This window comes from Scylla paramamosain, chromosome 43 (assembly GCF_035594125.1).
Source record: "Scylla paramamosain isolate STU-SP2022 chromosome 43, ASM3559412v1, whole genome shotgun sequence".
NCBI lineage: Eukaryota > Metazoa > Arthropoda > Malacostraca > Decapoda > Portunidae > Scylla > Scylla paramamosain.
Window position 1 is genome coordinate 4,675,862 of NC_087193.1, and position 21,322 is coordinate 4,697,183.

General features: G+C 41.5%; 2 protein-coding genes across 3 annotated transcripts in view; one reads left to right on the forward strand and one right to left on the reverse strand.

Annotated features, from left to right (window-relative positions):
• Positions 1 to 398: 398 nt before the first annotated feature.
• Positions 399 to 5,946, forward strand: LOC135093666 (methylthioribose-1-phosphate isomerase-like). Its single transcript, XM_063993155.1, has 7 exons — positions 399 to 555; positions 1,140 to 1,318; positions 1,880 to 2,112; positions 2,630 to 2,838; positions 3,137 to 3,345; positions 3,906 to 4,062; positions 4,309 to 5,946. Exons 2-7 carry the CDS (start codon positions 1,187 to 1,189, stop codon positions 4,422 to 4,424), a joined length of 1,056 nt encoding a protein of 351 aa, XP_063849225.1. The 5' UTR covers positions 399 to 555; positions 1,140 to 1,186; the 3' UTR covers positions 4,425 to 5,946.
• LOC135093667 (homeobox protein engrailed-2-like) overlaps positions 5,649 to 21,322 on the reverse strand; it is a 17,008-nt gene continuing 1,334 nt past the window's right edge. The window contains exons 2-9 of one of the 2 annotated variants that reach the window (XM_063993157.1): positions 18,728 to 18,803; positions 18,100 to 18,153; positions 17,270 to 17,615; positions 16,698 to 16,935; positions 15,929 to 16,105; positions 7,684 to 7,935; positions 7,332 to 7,390; positions 5,649 to 6,840 (exon numbers count right to left, since the gene is read on the reverse strand). In XM_063993157.1, coding sequence (XP_063849227.1) covers position 7,935; positions 15,929 to 16,105; positions 16,698 to 16,935; positions 17,270 to 17,615; positions 18,100 to 18,153; positions 18,728 to 18,803 — 892 coding nt within the window. In that variant the 3' untranslated portion in view covers positions 5,649 to 6,840; positions 7,332 to 7,390; positions 7,684 to 7,934. Of the gene's footprint in view, positions 6,841 to 7,331; positions 7,394 to 7,683; positions 7,936 to 15,928; positions 16,106 to 16,697; positions 16,936 to 17,269; positions 17,616 to 18,099; positions 18,154 to 18,727; positions 18,804 to 21,322 lie in introns of both variants that reach the window. The other variant, XM_063993156.1, reaches the window with a different exon arrangement.

The following is a 21,322-nucleotide window of genomic DNA, read 5'->3' on the forward strand; positions in this document are numbered from 1 at the left end:
GGTAGCTCTGAGACATTTTTTGTTTAATTTACTGGTTTAAATTTCTTATTATTTCCATTTCGTCTTTCTTGTCTTTCAAATGTTATGCAGTATTTTTTTTTTCTGTTTAAGCTGTGTGGTAACGAACATTAAGTCTCCGATTGTTTTGGTTTAATTTCATGCCTTCTTTATCCCTTTCACTGCTATCTACCACATCTTTACCGCATTTGTTCTAAAACCAAATCCAAATAATGTACAGACTAGAAACCGCAATATCTATATTTCTAATTCCTTTCTTCCTTGTAGATGATTGCACAAATTTCATACGTTGCTTTAGGTGTCGAGAATTTTTGCATATTGCAGAGAAAGGATTACTTAAGTCTTTCCAACACATCCTAGGTTTTCTGTTTTGCTCCCGTAGTCCATTGGCGCCAAAACCAGAGCGGGGCTGCCTGTGATTGGTCAGCTGAGTGCACCGACACTTGTGAGGTGCTGATGATAACGACTGTGCCCTGGTGATAAACAAAAATCAGCCGATATCTAGGGACTTGGTGTTTATCTCGTTCTTTGACTAAGGTGAGTCGAGTAAATGTCTCCCTACGCTCTTTATCCCAAAAAGGAAGAATACAATCTCTTGTTTCATTGAGTAATTACAGCTATGTCTTGTTTACTGCCTGTGTAATATTGGAAAGGAGTTGTATTTGGTTCCAGCCTGGCATCGCTTTTTTAACGTAATTAACTGTAAATTATGCCTCTCCTTTACTTGTGGTTGTATAATAGTTTAGGAAATTGGTTGTCTTCGTTGTCTTTTGCTTGGCATCGTCATATTGTCATGATTAATGATATATTATGTGTTTGGCTGAAAATGCAATAGCACTGCATCCATCCTTTCCACAAAAAGTCTTTCCCAAGCCTCCCGTCACCGTGTAGATCAAGACATACAAACATAATAAATAAATAGAACAGTAAAGAAATGGTGTTTTAGAAATTAGTCTCCCAAGATTTCCATAATATATATATATATATATATATATATATATATATATATATATATATATATATATATATATATATATATATATATATATATATATATTTTTTTTTTTTTTTTTTTTTTTTTTTTTTTCTCCATACTTAACAATATATTTCCACATTTGCAGGTTGAGAAGGCGAGGGACAGGCCTGGCACCTCTGTCACTGCAGCACCATGACCCTGGAGGCCATCAAGTGGAGGGACAGGAAGCTCACCATCCTTGACCAGCTGCTGCTGCCCATGAAGAAAGAGTACATTGATGTCACCTGTGTGGAGGATGGCTGGGCGGTCATCAACAAAATGCAGGTGACTGAGTGGACTTGCATTACTTCATATGGAGATTGAGATAATGTTAGCTTATAAATTTGATGTCAGTTGTTTAAGTCACACTATTATTAAAGTAAAGATTGTGTTCCCTAAAAGATCTGTTATGTAGGATTGCTTCAGAAAATAATATCATATTGTACAAAAAATTCAAAATGTTTCACTAGATTATGTGACCTTACTTCCTGGGGCAGCTGTGCTTGGTTGAGGGAAGTACACACTGAGAATCTCGTATCAGCAATGTCTAGACACGTACAGCCATCCAGGGAAGCCTCATGTGCAATCAGTTGTTTAAAATGTATGTCTAGATTTTATGGTATTACAGTTACCCCAGGAAGTAATGTCATATTCTACTAATTCTTTAAAATATTTCTCTAGACTTTGTGGCATCATTTCCTAGGCCTACTGTACTTGACTGAAGTAAAACATGTAGTAGCAAGACAGGGAAGGCTAATCACCATCCTTTTAGTCCTTGGCTGTCATCCCCACCAGTGTATTCTCTTCACATTCATGCAATTTCCTCCTTTTAATCATCCATCACAGGTCCGAGGTGCCCCGGCCATAAGCATTGTTGGGTGTCTGAGCCTCGCCGCAGAGCTGGCCCATGGCACATACAGCAGCGCCTCAGAAGTGGTGTCACTGGTGTCGAAGAAACTTAAGTACCTTGTCACCGCCAGACCGACTGCTGTCAACATGGAGACGGCAGCCAAAAAATTAACTCCCTTCGCTGAGAACTTGAAGAATGAAGGGAAGTCAGCAGAGGAGATTGTTGAGGCGTGAGTGTTTCGGCATAACCTAGCTAGATTCTTAGCTTGATGAGGACTGTCACCTTCATCTACATAGACACAGGTGAAGCCTTCAATCAAGACTGCAGGAACAATTTCTGGTTGGTGGCATAGGGACGGCTTGTGTGGCTTCATCAGAATGGCAGTAAACACTTCATTCAAATTCATATAGGACATGGCCATAAGATCTACAAAATTGGTGCTGAACAAATCAACAGAAGCAGCAGAAATGAAGGATTCCAGCAAATTATTTTAAGTGTCCAGGACTCTCAAGGAAAAGGAACAAGCTGTGACATCAATATTACATTGAGGAATGGCCAACTTTACCTCTTTCTTGGCTGGGATAGGATAGGTTAAGTTAGGTTATGTCACTGAATCTGATTGACCCTAACCTAACCAAATCTAAACTAACATGATCTAATTGAGCTTTTCCCACCCTAAAAGTAGCTGAGAAAAGGATGATAATGATAATGCTATTAAAGAACATTGCTCTCATTTCCAACCCCAGAGTGATCGTTTGGTGTGAGAAGCTTCTGGAGGATGATGTGGTGATTAATGTTAAGATCGGCAAGCTAGGTGCAGCAGCCGTCCTGAGCCACATTTCTGAGGGTCGCAAAGCTCGGGTCCTGACTCACTGCAACACGGGGTCTCTGGCCACAGCGAGTTATGGCACTGCCCTTGGAGTGGTGAGGGCCCTGCAAGAGGCTGGTCGTCTCGGTGAGTTGCATTGAGGTGATGGTAAATTTATGGAATCCCGTTCATCTCGCTCACCACGTGTGTCATACTTGTATACTGTTTGTCACTTTCTGCATATGTATTGACTTAAGGAATAGCTCAGCCACAGATTATGTCATAGAGGGATTATTAAACACCAAAGCTTTACAATCTAGCATCATATGAAGAGAATTATGTTTGGCTAAAAATTACCTTAGAAATTACTTCTGTCCCTCTATATTCATCAGTTCAAGGATTAAAGCTTCATTAAAAATGGAATCATTCGTACATTTGTCCACAGAGCATGTGTACTGCACAGAGACACGCCCTTACAACCAGGGGTCTCGACTGACTGCCTTTGAACTGGTTGCTGAGGGTCTTCCCGGCACCCTCATATGTGACAGTGCAGCAGCAGCACTCATGAGGGAGAAGGGCATTGATGCTGTGCTTGTAGGCGCTGACAGGGTGGCAGCTAACTGGGACACTGCTAACAAGATTGGGACATATCAGGTGAGGGATGTTGTGATGAGCCAGGGTTTTTTTTGTATGGAACATGGTAAATCTGTACCTTTTGAAGCTTCTGTGTGTGATGTTGCACCTTGGAGCATCATGGAAACACAAACACTGGCATGAAGGTAGGGTAAGTAAAGCTTTAGCCATTGATTGAACTCATCAGGACACTAACAACAAGGTGAGCCCAACATCTCACCAGTCAAGCCAAGGTGATTGCCATGGTCTGAGTAGGTGTTGGATTGTCCTGACTGTCCTTTGCTGCATATCTAAATTCTATTCAAGAAGATTCTTATTTTTATCTGTTTCCTCACCTCCTTTCATCAGCAATCATCAGTAGATGTGAAATTCAGACAAGACTCCTTTTGTAATTGTAGTTTTTCAGCATGCATAGTGTAAGAAAGGATGGATGACTTCAGTTTTCATCTGTTTGTGTTGGCAGTCAGTAGCTAAGGATGCAGATAGGACTAACTATATTTATAATTTTCATGTATCATCTATCAATTAAATATGGCCCTTATTAACTTATTTATTTATGCGTAATTATTTTTTTCACATAGCTAGCGGTTGTTGCCAAGCACCATGGAGTCCCATTCTTTGTGTGTTCTCCTTCCACCTCCATTGACCAAACCTTGAGTGGGGGAGCGGACATCCCTATAGAGGAGCGTTCACACAAGGAGATAACTGATGTAGCAGGAACTAGAATTGCTGCCCCTGGTGAGTATTGCAAATAAGAGTGTGATATATGAAAGTACTGATGGGGCTGATTGTAAACTGCATGTTATGAAATACTTTGACTCATATGATTAGTCAGGTTCTCCAAGGTACTGTTTCTTGTCTCTGGTACAGAATCCTTTTTATATAATTTGACAAGATCAGGTTATTTTAAATTGCCTTAATACTTTGGTTTTGAAAGAAAAAAGGACATTAAGGCAGTACTGAACACCCTGCTTCCCACACCAGGTATAGCATGCTGGAACCCTGCCTTTGACATCACACCAGCAGAGCTCATTACTGGAGGAGTTGTGACGGAAACATATGTGGTTATTCCTCCCTCTGCCACCCTAAGCAAGGTGTAAGTGGATGATGTAGGAGTGGTAAGTGCATATGTACAAAATGAAATGGGTGGAATAAAGCAGTGAATCACTTTGAGGAATAACAACAAAAGGAACAATCAATTCTCTTTGGGCTGCTCTTGTTTGAATTCACCACCATGAGTCACTTGTTTCTACTTTCCCTTTGCATCTTCTGGTACATCCATCACCCACATGTCTTCCTTCATTGCATCCATAAAACCTCCCCTCTGCTCTTCCTCTCTACCTCTTGCCTGGCCGATCTATCTCCAGCATCCAGCTCCCAACATGACTTGCCTCAGCTTCACCTCTCTACCTCCATCTATTAAATTATGTACATGTGTTGACAATGCAGCTTGGTTTATGAGTTGAGGGAAAAGAAGCAGCTAAGAAAACAGAAAAAGGGGACCATTTAAGCAGTAAATGAGAGAAACCCTTGAATCTGGTATTATATAAGTAAATAGGCAAAACATATCAAGAACCTATGGTGCAACCTGCAACATATTACTAGTCATTAAGGAAATATAATGATTTATAAAGGAAGTAAATATGTTTAAACTGTTATGTGTTAAGTATGAGGGGGAAAAAATGGGAAATTTGTGTGCCTTAGTGAGTGAGTCTTATGTAATAGTGTTTGTGGGAAGTATATATTAAGAGATTTTATGGTACAGTTATATGATTTACTGATAATAGTTTTGTGTCCTCTATTTATAAATTTAGGGTTTTCATTATTTTTAAATTTTGGGTTTTCAGTGTCTTGCTGACATTTATATATATATATATATTCATTTATGAATAAGGATTTTGAAGGTGTTGCGTCTTGGTGTCCATTGGAAATTTTCTAGGTTTTATGTCCAAGTCTCTATATATGCACTGAGTTGTCAAGATTGCTGAGAGTCTATTTTTATAATGTGTAGGTTCTCTAATGTTCACACGTGTCCATGATTACTTTTGTTTAGCTATATTTTACTACCATCTAGTATCCTAAGTATACAAGTTGCTCAGTAAGTGTCTTCCAGAAGTAAAGTTGGGTGCTGTCTGTTCTATATGTCACACATTTGGATTATCAGCTTTAGAGAGAGAGATGGATAGATATATTGTCATAGAAGAACATTTGTATATTACATCAGTGAGGTAGATAGTTGCAATATAGAATTTTTATTGCTTGAACGAGATCAATAGAAAGTTGCAATGCAGATTTTTAATTGCTTGAATGAGATAAATAGACAGTTCCATTACAGATTTTTTACTGCTTGAATAAAATAAACAAAGTTGCAATACAGATTTTTAATTGCTTGAACGAGATAAAATGGTTATAGAACATTTTGAATTCTTTCAGTGAGGTAGATAGTCATAGAACAGATTTTTTCAATTGTTCCAGTGAGAAAGCTAATCAAAGGTCAGATTGTCAGTTGGTTCAGATAAAGTCTGAAGAATATGTTTTAAAAGCCCTTCAGTGCCATACCTATACATATATTTTTGAAGAGCTTTAAAATGTTTGAGAAGATTTAATAAAGTCTAATTATTATCCTTTTTTTTAATTGACTTGAAATCAGCTTGACTTTGAAAGGTACAATTTTACAGGCCAAAATTATGTATGAAAACATTTAATAACGTTATGATTATTTACAACAGCTGCTGCATATAAAAGTATCTATTACTCTTGGTGCAGCATGGTGTGTACACCGTTCACATGTAAGTCAGCCTGTCTGCTTTATGTTTTGGTGAATATAACAAGGCTTATAACAGTGCTCAAACATGATAGATCTTAAAAATGTTCCTCTAACCACTTCCTGTTGAGATTGTAGGAAAATTACATCACACACTTACACAGCTGAAGTTAAACAAGGCATTATCAGTGAACATCAATTTTAATGCTGCATGTTTTATACAGTGAAAAGAAAAAGAAAAAAACAATTACAAGTACAGCTTTGTATGTGTCTTAATTTTCCATTTAACTTGTATCTACATTCTCAGTGTAACAACTCTTGTCTCTACATTTCAGTGACAGCACATAGTCTTAACCATCTTGGTGGTAACTTCAGCACTTACTCTTAACCAAGTAGTACTCAAGGCAATGGCTGGCTGAAAGGGAGGAATGGCACTAAACTGAACTGAATGGCCTATAATATCTTTTTGCACATCATTCTTGTTGTGTTCTTCCCCACACAACATTCACTGGTCCACCACAGTCATCCCTGCAGTGAAGGGCCAGTGGACAGCCCTGGCCTCTACCTCCCTTTGTTCCATAATTCAACACAGCTCCCTGTCCTGCTTGTTTCTCACTAGGCTCAGTTTCTCCTGATGCCTGCAGAGTAATCAAACAGTTGCCTTTCATGTCCAGGAGGTAGTGGAAAGCCTTGCCATGAACCTTAAGGGAGAGGTGCACCTGGGATGCAGTGCAGCTTTGCCTTGCTGACACCTTAGGAAGGATGAAAATTATGTAGTTTACACTATATTCAGCACATTTATGTACTACATGCTGGTGGCTTGAGGTAGCAAATTAGTGATTTTATTATCTGCAGCTGCCCAATATTTTTCAGTAAAGACAAAATGAGAGGTAAATTTTCAATAAAATCTTGAAAATTTATATAAAGATCCAGTACAACTCACATCAGCATTGTACACAAATGTGCAACACCACTACAGGTAACAAGAAACAATATGCAAAGAACAAAATTATGTTCAGAAAATGAAAAGCTCATGTAGGCTATGGTTTATGTAGGCTATTAGTGGTGGAAGTAAAAGTGCTCTACTAAACAGTAAACATCAATAAAAGAATAAGCATCAGATGATGCAAAGTAATTAATGGAAAGATTTTAGATGCTTGATAAGTTGTCTCAAATGATCCAGTACTAGACGAAAAATGCTATGATTTGCTGTATTGCTACATGTTAATCTTAATTTACTAACCTTGGCTTGAAGCAGTCTCACTTTATTACCTGGATCCGTCTGAGACATGCCATCTTGCACTTCTGGTGTCAAAAAAGGACCATCAGCGTCAGTCACGGGTGAGAAAAAATGTTGAAATAATACTCATCTCAACACCGAGATAACTTTAGAAATACAATAAAGGAAATATTGTTACAACCTTGAAAGACAACAGTAGTTCTAACAAAAAAAAAAAATCTTAGACTTGTAGTAATTAACACAATTAACAAGGGTGCAGTTCTCATTAGAGTATTCATTGTGGCATTGCCAAATGTTCAGTCATACTGTTGATTCTGATCACTGGTAGGAACAGGAAAATATCAAAATACTGTACCTGAAGCTTCAAGTCCACCCTGATTTACAATGTTCCTCTTCTTAGGGTGTTGGTGATTTCCTCCAGGAAGATCTGCAGGGGGATGACTGGGCATGTCAAACAGACTTGGAACTGCATCCCAAACTGAGCTGTTCTTTTGCATGCTGTTCTTGAAGCAAGAATTAGAAAGGTGCATACTGCAAAGCAGGAAATTGCTGTGGGTATAATCACACTAACATTCATGATATCTTGCCCTCTAGCCACTGCTTCAGTCTGAAAGAAGGAAAAAAAATTGTATTCATTAGTTGATAACTTATGTTGAGTATAGATAAAGTTACCTAAATTTTCCTGAATATTGCTTATTGGCTTTGAATTCACCAGAAGAAAGCAATTCTTTTCATGAATTGATGATTGTACCTCAGAAAACACATTACATTTTATTTTCAGCTACTATTTGTTACCATCAATGTTTTAACTACAAATCTTTCTCTAATAAGTAATTACATAACTAGCCTACCATAGTATCATAACCGTCATCAGTGTTCCTTCATCATCATCATCTTTAAACACCAAAACCTACATTAGCTACAGTCATTCATTTATAACTTTCTGTAAATACATATACATACATACATATACCAAAGCTGTCTCCCTAAAAGAGGAGTGGCCGTGACAAGGCACACAACTTTCACACTGACACTCATTCACACCTCTCTCTTAACCCCTTTGCCTCTGACGCAGAAGAGAAAGTATTCTTGCTCTCACTTCATGGCGATCAGTCACACAGCTTGAACAGTTTGGTCCAGAACAAGGCTCCTTCTTAGTAAGAACTCTCCCCTACCACTCCCACACGCTCTGCACCTGTGAGGGGTTATCGACATGTGGCACCTTCCTCGGAGAGCACTGGGGCACATCAGTCTTCATGCACTTAACTGCTTTCCATTCACTTGTGTCATACACAATAATTTTACTATGCTCTAGTGTCAGTTCTCTTCCCTTTAAGCCTCCTTTATGCTATCTATCAGTCAGAAAACACTGAACAATCTAATTAACCACTCTAGGACACCGACCCCACCTGCCTTCAAACACTCCACTGCACATCCATCCAGACTTAGTACTTTTCCACTTTTCATCTCCTTTACTGCTGTCTGCACCTCTTTCTTCATTATACTTGCCTCATTTAATTCCCCTAGTATATTAACACTCCCATAATGCCCCAATCTCAGGCTCTCTCCTCTTCCACATTCAGCATTCATCTCTGTCACTTGCTCTCATTGTCTAAGCAATCCCAACAAAACTTCTTATCTCCATCTTGTCCTTTGCCTCCTCACCTCCTTTTTATATGTCTTGGTTGTCATTCTGTGGTTCTAATTGTCCATCTGTCACATGTTTGATGCATCATGTGTCCTCCCTAACTTGATTTTTTTCCTTTGATTGAAGCTAAGGGATCCTCTACTTCAGTTTGCTCTCTAATCCACGAAGCTCTTTTCTTATCTCTCCCTGTTATTTCAAACCTTATTCTTTCCATTGTTCTTTGTGTGTTCCTTAGTTTTGTTGTATGGCCTTTAGTGAGGCTCCAACTCTGTGACCCATATATTAGAACTGGTAAAATACACTGGTTACCTACATACATACTTTTCTTTTTGTTGAGGGTTGGAGATTACTCTTCATTACACTGTATGCTTTCTTGAAGGCAATCCATCCTATTACTTTATCCTCCTGCTGATTTCTTTTTCATGGCCTAGGCTCAATTTTTTTTTTCCCCTAAAACAAATGCTGTATATGCCTGAAGACATTATGTGACTTCCTTCTCGGCTTTAATTTGTCTGGTATAAAGTTATTGAATGCTTTTGTTTTCTTCATATTCATCCTCAACACTATATATATTTTTGTCTGCATAACTACATAAAATCATCTCTTGAAACTCTTTTGTGAATTTGCTTAACAACACATCATGCTGTCATCCTTGAATTAAGGACAGCACTGTGAATCTTGTGTGTGTCTTAATTCATACTTGACATAGTGTCCAATGTTATATAAAATCACAGAGAAAATCCTATCTTTGATATCTGGTTGGTCAGTAATTACCAGGCTTAATTACAAGATTGGTCCTAAGTCATATGTAATGGCATTAGGGCCCTGGACAGATTAAGTATGCAGGAGTCAGCATTCACAGGCTCAGTTGGCTGCCCCAATATGTGATCTGAAGGGCCATGTCTGGAAATCAAATCTGTACCTAATTCTGCTTCTAATAGAATGTTTACCATAATACTTAAGTATATTGCAAAGATATTGATGCAGAGTGGATTTGAATGTTGGCATGATGGGCAAGATAATACACTGTGGCAGGGAATTCCACACTGCAACAGTTCTCACACCACACATAACTGCATGAAAATTTATGAGGTTGAATTAAGGAATGACCATGAAAAGCTTGGTCACAATGTCATGCAACCTCTGACCCTCTTCCCTTTTGCAGAGATCTCCATTCTTGGAGACTTCAATCACCACCAGCTTTGGCTTTCCTGAACCAGCTGGAGAGATGATTTGTGCTTCCCTAGTTGCTGCCTGTACTCAGACAAGTGCCTCTGGCATTTTGCCTCTGCTAGTTGGGGGGACCTGAGGAGATATTTTGCTGATTTTCCTTAAAATGACTACTGCTTCCATGTCAGAGACCCGTCTTTGTGTGCTGCGCGCATAAGAGAGGTGATAGTGTCTGGCATGGAGGCGTACATTCCTCACTCTTTCTCTCGACCTAAACCTTCCAAACTTTGGTTTAACACAGCTTGTTCTCGTGCTATACATGATAGAGAGGTGGCCCACAAAAGGTACTTAAGCCTTCTACCACCAGAATCTCATGCACTTTATATTTCTGCCCAGAACCATGCCAAGTCTGTTCTCCAACTAGCCAAAAACTCCTTCATTAACAGAAAGTGTCAAAACCTTTCAAGATCTAACTCTCCTTGTGACTTCTGGCATCTAGCCAAAAATATCTCCAGTAACTTTGCTTCTTCTTCCATCCCTCCTTTATTTCAACCAGATAGCACCACTGCTATCACATCTATTTCTAAAGCTGAACTCTTCACTCAAACCTTTGCTAAAAACTCTACCTTGGACAATTCTGGGGTTGTTCCTCCTGTTCCTCCACCCTCTGACTACTTCATGCTACCTATTAAAATTCTTCACAATGATGTTTTCCATGCCCTTGCTGGCCTAAACCCTCGGAAGGCTTATGGACCTGATGGGGTCCCTCCTATTGTTCTCCACAACTGTGCCTCTTTGCTTGCACCTTGCCTAGTCAAACTCTTTCAGCTCTGTTTGTCAACATCTATCTTTCCTTCTTGCTGGAAGTTTGCCTACATTCAATCTGTTCCTAAAAAGGGTGACCGTTCTAATCCCTCAAACTACTGTCCTATTGCTTTAATTTCCTGCCTATCTAAAATTTTTGAATCTATCCTCAACAGGAAGATTCTTAAACATCTATCACTTCACAAGCTTCTATCTGATCGCCAGTATGGGTTCCGTCAAGGCTGCTCTACTGGTGATCTTCTGGCTTTCCTTACTGAGTCTTGGTCATCCTCTTTTAGAGATTTTGGTGAAACTTTTGCTGTTGTCTTGGACATATCAAAAGCTTTTGATAGTCTGGCATAAAGTTTTGATTTCCAAACTACCCTCCTACGACTTCTATCCTTCTCTCTGTAACTTCATCTCAAGTTTCCTTTCTGACCGTTCTATTGCTGCTGTGGTAGATGGTCACTGTTCTTCTAAATATATTAACAGTGGTGTTCCTCAGGGTTCTGTCCTGTCACCCACTCTCTTCTTATTATTCATTAATGATCTTCTAAACCAAACTTCTTATCCTATCCACTCCTATGCTGATGATGCCACCCTGCACTTTTCCACGTCTTTTCATAGACATCCAACCCTTCAGGAGGGAAACATTTCATGCAGGGAACGCTTGACTTCTGATCTTTCTAAAATTTCTGATTGGGGCAGAGCAAACTTGGTATTGTTCAATGCCTCAAAAACTCAATTCCTCCATCTATCAACTCGACACAACCTTCCAGACAACTATCCCCTCTTCTTCAATGACACTCAAGTGTCCCCCTCTTCTACACTGAACATCCTTGGTCTGTCCTTTACTTATAATCTGAACTGGAAACTTCACATCTCATTTCTAGCTAAAACAGCTTCTATGAAGTTAGGTGTTCTGAGACGTCTCCGCCAGTTTTTCTCACCACCCCCTAGCTGCTAACTCTGTACAAGGGCCTTATCCGTCCATTCATGGAGTATGCTTCACATGTCTGGGGGGTTCCACTCATACTGCTCTTCTAGACAGGATGGAATCAAAAGCTTTTCGTCTCATCAACTCCTCTCCTCTAACTGACTGTCTTCAGCCTCTCTTTCACCGCCGCAATGTTGCATCTCTAGCTGTCTTCTACCGCTATTTTCATGCTAACTGCTCTTCTGAATGACGATGACTTGAATTCCTTCAAGAGGGAGGTTTCAAGACACTTATCCATCAATTTTTGACCACTGCTTTGACCCTTTTATGGAACTGGCATTTCAGCGGGCATTTTTTTTTTATTGGATTTTTGTTGGCCTTGGCCAGTGTCCCTCCTACATAAGAAAAAAAAAAAAAAATTAGACCGATCTGTAGCCTGTCACATGAAATACTAATGACACAGACCTCAGATACATTATGAGTTGATCATACAAAGTAAGGAGACACTCCAGAGTGTACAAAAGTCACCTCACTTCTAAGTTCTTAGGATGCTTAGGAAAGTGAATAAAGGACAACCTTATTCGAACGGTACATTGCAGAGCATGATCAAATACCCATCTTGGCAGTATAAATGAGATTAAAAACCAGCGTGAGATGAAAAAATCGCACTTTAGCCACACTACTATGAGTGATGACTGAATTTTATCCATCTGCAGGCCAAATCGTTAATATTTTCGCAGCACAAGGATTTCGTTAGAATTTTAATTTGAATTTGCACGACAGCGGCGCTGCCTTTGCGCGGCGAGCATCTCGCCCATTTGAATCCTTGGTAAGGAGACTTATTTCAGTGGTTATGCCATGTTCCCGTGGCTTTGAGTACCGTTGTGAAGCTGTGAAGGAGTGCTGACTGCTGTGAGGACCTGGTGCAGCAAGACGTGGAACTGTGAGTTAATAATTCCTTGTTTTTGTATCCTGCTGGAGTTGGCGGGTTGCTGCGGTCATCTGTAGGGTCTAGTTGGTAATATAAGTTTGATGAATCCAGACTTAGGCCAGTGTTTCTAAACCTGTCTTCAAATGGAATTATAATAGCAAATGAATTAATAAAAATAAATGAACTAACTAAACTACTAATAAATAAGTTGTAATGTTTGCCAGCCCACCAACTCCTGTCTAATTATATATAATTGCCTCTGTATGGTGTCCCTCTACGTGGGGTATTAAGCCCACGTGCTTCGAGATTTGACTGCCAATTATGGTTATTGTAAGTTGAAAGTTCTTTTTGTTGTGTTTTGCTTTGTTTTGTGGGGATTGGAGTTTGTTTATGTTTGTGGCCGCGGCGATGTGTTGCCGTGATGTGTGGCGGTGACCGGCCTAGTGTTGCATGCATTGTTTTTGCCCTACTTTGTGAGTTTGAGGTTATTTATGTGTGGCGGGTGTGTGAACACTGTACTGTACACTTATTTTGTCCACTGCACACACCCTAATATTGAACCTATCCTCGCCTAACATAATTCCACCATAACCTAACTGGCATAATTAGCCTAACACAACCAGAGTTACTCTGACGTTACTTAGCTTGTTTTTCTTGTTGATAGCTATTTCAGTCTTAAAGTATTCTTGCTGTTAGTGAGGTTAGAACACTATGGAAAAAAAAAAAAAAAAAAAAAAAAAAAAAAAAAAAAATATATATATATATATATATATATATATATATATATATATATATATATATATATATATATATATATATATATATATATATATATATATATATATATATATATATATAAAGAAATACATGAGCAGATAAGAACGTAATGGAAGCAGCAAGAAGCCATCAAGAGAGAGAGAGAGAGAGAGAGAGAGAGAGAGAGAGAGAGAGAGAGAGAGAGAGAGAGAGAGAGAGAGAGAGAGAATGACCGTGATGTACAGTTTTATAGATATTTGCTGTTAGGCTACTTCAGTATTTTCTTTTCACTTTGTTTTTCTTTTCTTGCTCCGCCGTCATATAGTACAGGGTTACCCCATACAGAACCTTTGAAAATACGTGAGATCACTGTATTTATCAGTGAACAGCGCGTGGACTTAATATTGTTTGTCCATCTTTTAGTTCCCGCCTTCGTCATCCTTAAGGAGTGGCGCTGGAGGAGTCCACAGGATATCACAACACAGCGCTAGTTTAATCAGACGCGTCCTTAGGGTTGGTGTAGGAGAGAGAGAGAGAGAGAGAGAGAGAGAGAGAGAGAGAGAGAGAGAGAGAGAGAGAGAGAGAGAGAGAGAGTGTGTGTGTGTGTGTGTGTGTGTGTGTGTGTGTGTGTGTGTGTGTGGTAGGGGGAGGAGGATAGGAATGTATAATTTCAGGCAACGTATCTTAGTGTTTATTTTGCATTCATTATATTCCAGGGAGCCAAAGGGAAAATGATCGGCCGGCGGCAGGCTTCTTTTATAAATGTAATATACGTGTAGGAGGCAGATGATGTATGGTTATTAGCTTTATTTAACGTAGGTAGGTAAGTTAGGTAGTTTGGTAGGTAGCCAGTCAGTGTATCGATCGTTGACTAGAATGCTTTGTTGAATTATATTGTAGTTTGTGAGTGTGATGTGGTGAGGGGGTGAGAGGAAGAGGAGGAAGAGATAGTGGTAGAGAGAGGGATGATAGAAGGAAGAGGGAGAGGGATGATAGATGGAGAGGAAGAGAGGTAATAGGAGAGAGAGAGATGATAGAAGAGGGAGAAGGATGATAGAGACGGAGAGAAAAGGTTATGATAAAAGGAGAGGAGGAGGAATGGTAGAGGGAAAGAGAAGAATGGCAGAAGAGGAGGGATGATGGAAGAAAAGAAAGAAAGCGATGATAGAAGGAGGAGAAGAATGATAGAAAGAATGGGAGAAGGAAAATTATCTAGGAGAAAGAGAGAGAGAGAGGGGGGTGGTAAAAGAGATGATGATGAAGTGAAGATTGAATAATGAAAGTGAATTAATGAAGAATGCGTTATATAGGGATGTGTGTAGTGAAGGAAAGAAGAAAGGGAGGAAGAGAACGAAGAGATGAGATGAAGGAGTAAGAGGAGAGGGAGGGAGGGAGGAAGGAAGGGAAGCATCTACAGGTAACGGAAGGATGGAGAGAGAGAGAGAGAGAGAGAGAGAGAGAGAGAGAGAGAGAGAGAGAGAGAGAGAGAGAGAGAGAGAGAGAGAGAGAGAGAGAGAGAGAGAGAGAGATGAAGGAAGGAGAGAAGTGATAAAGAAGGTATAAAGAGAAAAGAAAAAAAAGAGGTGATTGAGTAAAAAAATGAAGGAGGGAAAATGAAGGAATGAAAACTAAATGACAGATAAATGAAGAGAATGAGAGAAAAAAAATCAAGAAGGAATGCGAAAATAAGGCGAGGAAAGAAAAACAAAGTGATAAAAGAAAGAAAGTAAAGGAGAAAGGCAGGAAAAGCAATGAATGAGGAAGGAGGGAAGATGAAGAGAAAGGAAGCCAAGGAAGCTAAATGAAGGAGGAAGGAAGGAAGGCAGAGAAGAGACGTTATAGAAGATGAAAGATGAGGTAGGGAGGGTGAAGAGGAAAGGATGAAGGAAGACGAAGTGATAGATGAGAAAGGTGAAATAATGAGTGCTTGGACATGAAAGAGGAAAGGTGAGAGAAGGAGGGAGGAGAAGAAGGAGAGAGAGGAAGGATAATGAGGAAGAGATGAAGGAGGAGGAAGTGACAGATTAGGAAGGTGAAATGATACGTGATTTGACATGAAGGAGGGAAGGAAGGAGAGGAAGAGAAGATGAAGGAAGAGAGGGAAGGATGGGGGAAGGTAGGAGAGTGATGAAGGAAGATGAAGAATGAAAGCAAAGTAAGGAAGGAAAGATGAAGAAAAGATGAAAGAGAAGCAGTGAAGGATGTCAAAGAAGGAAGGGCGAAGGAGTGAAGGGTATCATTGGTAGAAAGGAGAGTGAGAAAAGATGAGGAAAGGATGAAAGCAAAGTAAGGAAGGAAAGACGAAGCAGTGAAGGATGCCAGTGAAGAAAGGGTGAAGGAGTGAAGGATATTACTACTGTTCATCCACCACGCGTCCTTCCCGCATCCTTCTCAGCCTCTCCATGAGTATCTGCATCCTCAGCTGGTGCTCCTGCTGACGGATGTGCCGCTCCTGGTGGTGCAGGGCCAGCTCCGCTTCCAGCAGTCTTAGTCGCGCCGTCCCCTCCTCCCGAAGTTGTGCCATGCGGGCCCTGTCAAGTTAGGTGAGGTTGAGAGGAGGTCTGCTAATTTACGTTAGGTTGTGGTTCTGTGAGGTTAGGTTAGGGTTGTAAAGGTTAAAGACAGACTGGGTAGTGAACATGGTGCATAAGAAGGTACTTCTGAAAAAAAAAAAAGGTTAACGGAAAGTAATGGAATAGGGAAAAAAAGGCAGATTATTAAGTTTTCCTGTAAAAAATGTAGGAAAATTTCACACTAAAGAAGAAATGCCATGAAAATGTTATATTGAAAAAAAAAAAAATATTAACAAAAAGAATTATGTTTAATAGAAGAGACATGGCGGCACACACGCAGCGGACGGCAGACAGATGGACGGATGTGTACGCAGGCAGACAATTAGACAAGTAGATGAATGCATGCCACATCTATGAGACTCAGCGAACGAGCAGACACACAAACAAGCGGTTGAAGGCAGGAAGAACACACAAGCAAATATAGACAAAAGAAGAGGAAAAACATATAGGCACAGCCGAAAGCAGAAAGGACAGAAATAGGTCGACAGCGACAGACAGAGCGGCGCCCCAGGAGTGTCTCTGACGGAGGCGAGGGTGGCGGAAGACCTACTTGTGATATTCGCGTTCCCTGGCCTCGCTGGCGGGGGAGTGCGTGGCGGGGCCGTTGGCGAGGGGCCAGCGTTGCGGGGACAGCCGCGCCCCCCACCCTGGGAGGAGGCGGGGAAGTGAGGGCTCCTCCTCCGTCTCCTTCTCCTCCTCCTCTTCCTCCTGCTTGATAAGGGGGGAGTCACTGCTGCAGGACTCCAGCTGCGTCTCCACCGGCAGGGGGCTGGGGGGTCCTTCCTCCTCTGGCAGGGTAAGCAGGGGAGACACAAGGTCGTATTCTTAAATGCTCTGCTCCCTCGTCAGGACTGTTCTCAAGGGCCACGGAGAGGAGTCGTGTCCTTAGGGTTGATGTGCACACATGACTGAGAACCCTTGTCAGACTATAACCAGAATCGTGAAAACATCCCTAAAAACCCGCAATAATCTCCACTACAGCTAAGATGTAGATAACACACAAAGAATATATAAAGAATACAGCAGATAATGAGAGAGGAACAGAAGAGACAGCACAGTTGCTGCATAAACCTTATAGACCGTTTGATATCAATAACAATGAGAGGCAAGACAATGACATACCCGTGGAGTTCATGGCGTACTGGGGCGACGCTGCCGGGGAGAGATGGAGGGCGCTGGGGGTGGTGGAGGAGGGGGAGGGGCCTTCAGAGGGGCAGGGGCGGCTCTGGGCAGCGGCGGCGGCGGTGAAGGCCTCGTGTTCCCGCTTAATGATTGTGAGTAGGGGCGCGAGAAGACTGCCTCCTCCTCCTCCTCCTCCTTCTCCTCCTCCTCCTCCTCCTCCTCCTCCTCCTCCTCCTCCTCCTCCTCCTCCTCCTCCTCCTGGCTCCTCCTCTTCCTCCTCCTCCTCTTCTTCGTTGTCTTCCCTTCCGCCTCTTTCTTCTGCTGCTATTTTATCGTCCTCTGATGTCTGCGTGAAGGATATTTAAGTAGTGACACACACACACACACACACACACACACACACACACACACACACACACACACACACACACACACACACACACACACACACACACACACACACACACACACACACCAAAAACTTGAGTAAAAAGAATGAGATCATATTAATGCAGTAACACACACACACACACACACACACACACACACACACACACACACACACACACACACACACACACACACACACACACACACACACACACACACACACACACACACACACACACACACACACACACACCTTTAGGATTAATGTTAAGTTTTTCCCCACCCACTATGTACATTTTCAGTTTGTTAACTGCCTAAATAATAAACCGTTTATTATTATTATTATTATTACACACACACACACACACACACACACACACACACACACACACACACACACACACACACACACACACACACACACACACACACACACACACCTGCTCCTTCCGACATCTCTTCTTCGCTCTGAATTTCTCGTCTCGCCACAACACCTGAGAAAAGACAACATCATTAGTTCTTACCTCACCTGGCTTCACCTCACCTCACCTCATCTCACCTTGTACTCTTTTCTCTCTCGTCAGCACTGTTTTCAAAGGTCACGGAGATGGGGAGTTGTGTTCCTAGCGATGAATTTCACGTGGATGATGTAAAATTCTTGTTAAAGTATCACTGGCATTATGGATACGTTCTTGAAACCCTCTCACCTCGCCTCACCTGGCCCACATCACCCCGTCACCTGCCTGCGTCACGTCACCTGTCTTTGTGTCACTGACGGGGGATTTAATTGGTTTATTCAATGATTTACTAACCTCACCTTACCAAATTTGATATATTCTAACCTGACTTAACCTAACCTAACCTAACCTAACCTAACCTAACTTAACCTAACCTAACCTGACTTAACCTAACCTAACCTAACCTAACCTCACCTTACCAAATTTGATATACTCTAACCTGACTAACCTAACCTAACCTAACCTAACCTAACCTAACCTAACCTAACCCAGCCTGACTGGGTGGATATATGAGTGAGCATAGGGGTGGCTGTAGGTGTGGGCGCCTTACCTGCAGCTGGCGTCGAGTGCGCGGGTACACGTTGCGCTGTTTGTTGTAGTCATTCAGCAGCTGATCCCACGCCTGTCTGCAATTATTATCGTTATTGTTGTTGTTGTTGTTGTTGTTGTTGTTATTATTGTTGTTGTTACTGCTGCTGTTACAAGTATACAAGGAAGGAATAGGTAGAAGAAGGTGAAGGATGAGAAGGAAGAAAAGAACTAGAGATAGGAATGAGAAGGAATGAGGAGAAGGAAGGGGAAAGGATAATGGCAAAGAGGAACAAGGAAAGAATAGGTGTGGAGGAAAAAAAAAATGAAGGAAAGGAAAAGGGGAAGAAAGGAAGGAATAATGCGCTGAAAGGGAAAAGAAAGGTGAAAGGGAAAAATGAAAGATGTGAAGATGAGTGGAAAGAAAAGAAAGAGGAAAAAAAATACGTTTGGGGAAAGAAAAGAGAGGAAAAGGGAGGAATAACAGAGATGGGAAAAAAGGAGGGGAAGAAGCAGATATTGAGGAAAAGGGGGAGGAAACGGAGGAGAAAAACAGGTGTGGAGAAGGAAAAGGGAGGAACAAAAAGGAATAATAATGAAATTGAGAGAAAGGAGGAGAGAAAAAAAGATTAATGAGGACAAGTGTACAAGAAAGAAGGGAAGAAAAAAAGGAGAAAAAAAATAACAGGTGTGGAAAAAGAGTAAGAAAACGAAGATAGAAAAAAAATACATAAAGAAAGAGAGGGAAAGGAAGAGGATAACAGACAGATGGACAGAAAGCAGGGATGAGAGAGAGAGAGAGAGAGAGAGAGAGAGAGAGAGAGAGAGAGAGAGAGAGAGAGAGAGAGAGAGTGGGGGGGGAAGTAAGAAGAAAGACAGGTAAGGGAGCAGGAGGGGGTGAAGGAGTGATGCAGGTGGAACAGGTAAGGGGGCGGGGGGAACGGAGGAGGATGGGGGAAGGTAACACAGCAGGTAACCACAGGGAGTCTGGACCACCTGGGGAGGGGCGACGCTGCTCACCACGTTACAGCATCACCCCCCCTCTCTCCCCTCCCCCTTCCCCAACTCTTCCCATCTGTGAGTGATGGCGAGGTAGACACTCTCTCTCTCTCTCTCTCTCTCTCTCTCTCTCTCTCTCTCTCTCTCTCTCTCTCTCTCTCTCTCTCTCTCTCTCTCTCTCTCTCTCTCTCTCCCCCCGAGCCTCCTACTATCATCTAATTTATTTATTCTTCCTTACCTACCCACCTACACACACACACACACACACACACACACACACACACACACACACACACACACACACACACACACACACACACACACACACACACACACACACACACACACACACACACACACACACACACACACACACACACACACACACACACACACACACACACACACACACACACACACACCTTACTCGTATTTTCCTTCTCCTCCTCCTCCTCCTCCTCCTCCTCTTCTTCTTATGGTATCCTATTTGTCTATCACATCCTGGTTCTCTCTCACTATATTCTCACAAACAGTCTCGTAAGGACCAACAAGTCTGCTACTGTCTGTTCTTCCTTTGTGTTGCTCCTCTTCCTTCTCCTCCTCCTCCTCCTCCTGGGTTATCTCACACACGTCCTCTGTTCACTAATTACTGTCAAAATCATTATTATTACTTTTCATCCTATATAGGAATCAGATGAAGAATATTATCCACATTTTCTAATTTCCTTTTAATTTCTTTTTACAACACGTGTACTTATATAATAACAAAAAATAACAAGGACGCTATACGGTTTTCCCCAAATTTCCTTTTATTTCTTTCGATAGTGGATGTATACGTATACCCAAAATAAATGAATAAATAAGTAAACACGAATATAACAGACACAAAAACAGAACAAAAACTAAGTTCCCATTGATATCACCATTAATTTCCCACGATTTGCAATGGTGATCGCTTCCCTCGTGGCAGGATTGTTCTTTTAATGCGCCCCCGTAATAGCATCACTGTCATTTTTACCTCGGAAGTTGATTAGAAGCTTGACAATGTGATGTTTATGGCCGCGTGTGTCTGTGTGTGTGTGTCTATGTGTGTGTGTGTGTGTGTGTGTGTGTCGCCTATGTTGTGTTGGGATTTATAGTGGTGCCCGCTGGAGGGGAGTAAGTGCATGGGGAGGGATGGGGAGATGAGAGAGAGATGGTAGGTGAATGGATAGGTGGAAGAGTGAGGGAGGGGAAAGATAGGGAGATAGATGGGTGAGAGAAAAATAGGTGACTGGACGGGTAAAGGAAGAGGATAGGTAGGTGGAAGGGTGAGATAGGGAGATAAGTAGGTGGATGGGTGGATAAGGGAGGGGAAGATAGGTGGATGGGTGGATGAGTGAAAGACAGGAGGGACGGGATAGGAGGGTGAGGAGAGATAGGTGAGTGGGTGGGTGGGGAAGGGAACAGGTGGGTGGTGAGGATAAGGATGGCTGGTGGAGGGAATAGGTAGTGGATGGTGAGGATAAGGATGGTTGAGGGAAGGATAGGAGTGAATGGATGGTTGGTAAGATTAATTTTTCGTCTCTTCCATTACCTCTTCCTCCTCCTCCTCCTCCTCCTCCTCCTCCTCTTCTTC

Bases quoted from the DNA above. Each gene is read 5' to 3' on its own strand.
- LOC135093666 (XM_063993155.1), top strand. From the start codon at position 1,187: ATGACCCTGGAGGCCATCAAGTGGAGGGACAGGAAGCTCACCATCCTT. The intron at 2,113-2,629 runs GTGAGTGTTTCG...TTCCAACCCCAG, and splicing joins GCAGAGGAGATTGTTGAGGC to AGTGATCGTTTGGTGTGAGA. The intron at 4,063-4,308 runs GTGAGTATTGCA...TTCCCACACCAG, and splicing joins AACTAGAATTGCTGCCCCTG to GTATAGCATGCTGGAACCCT.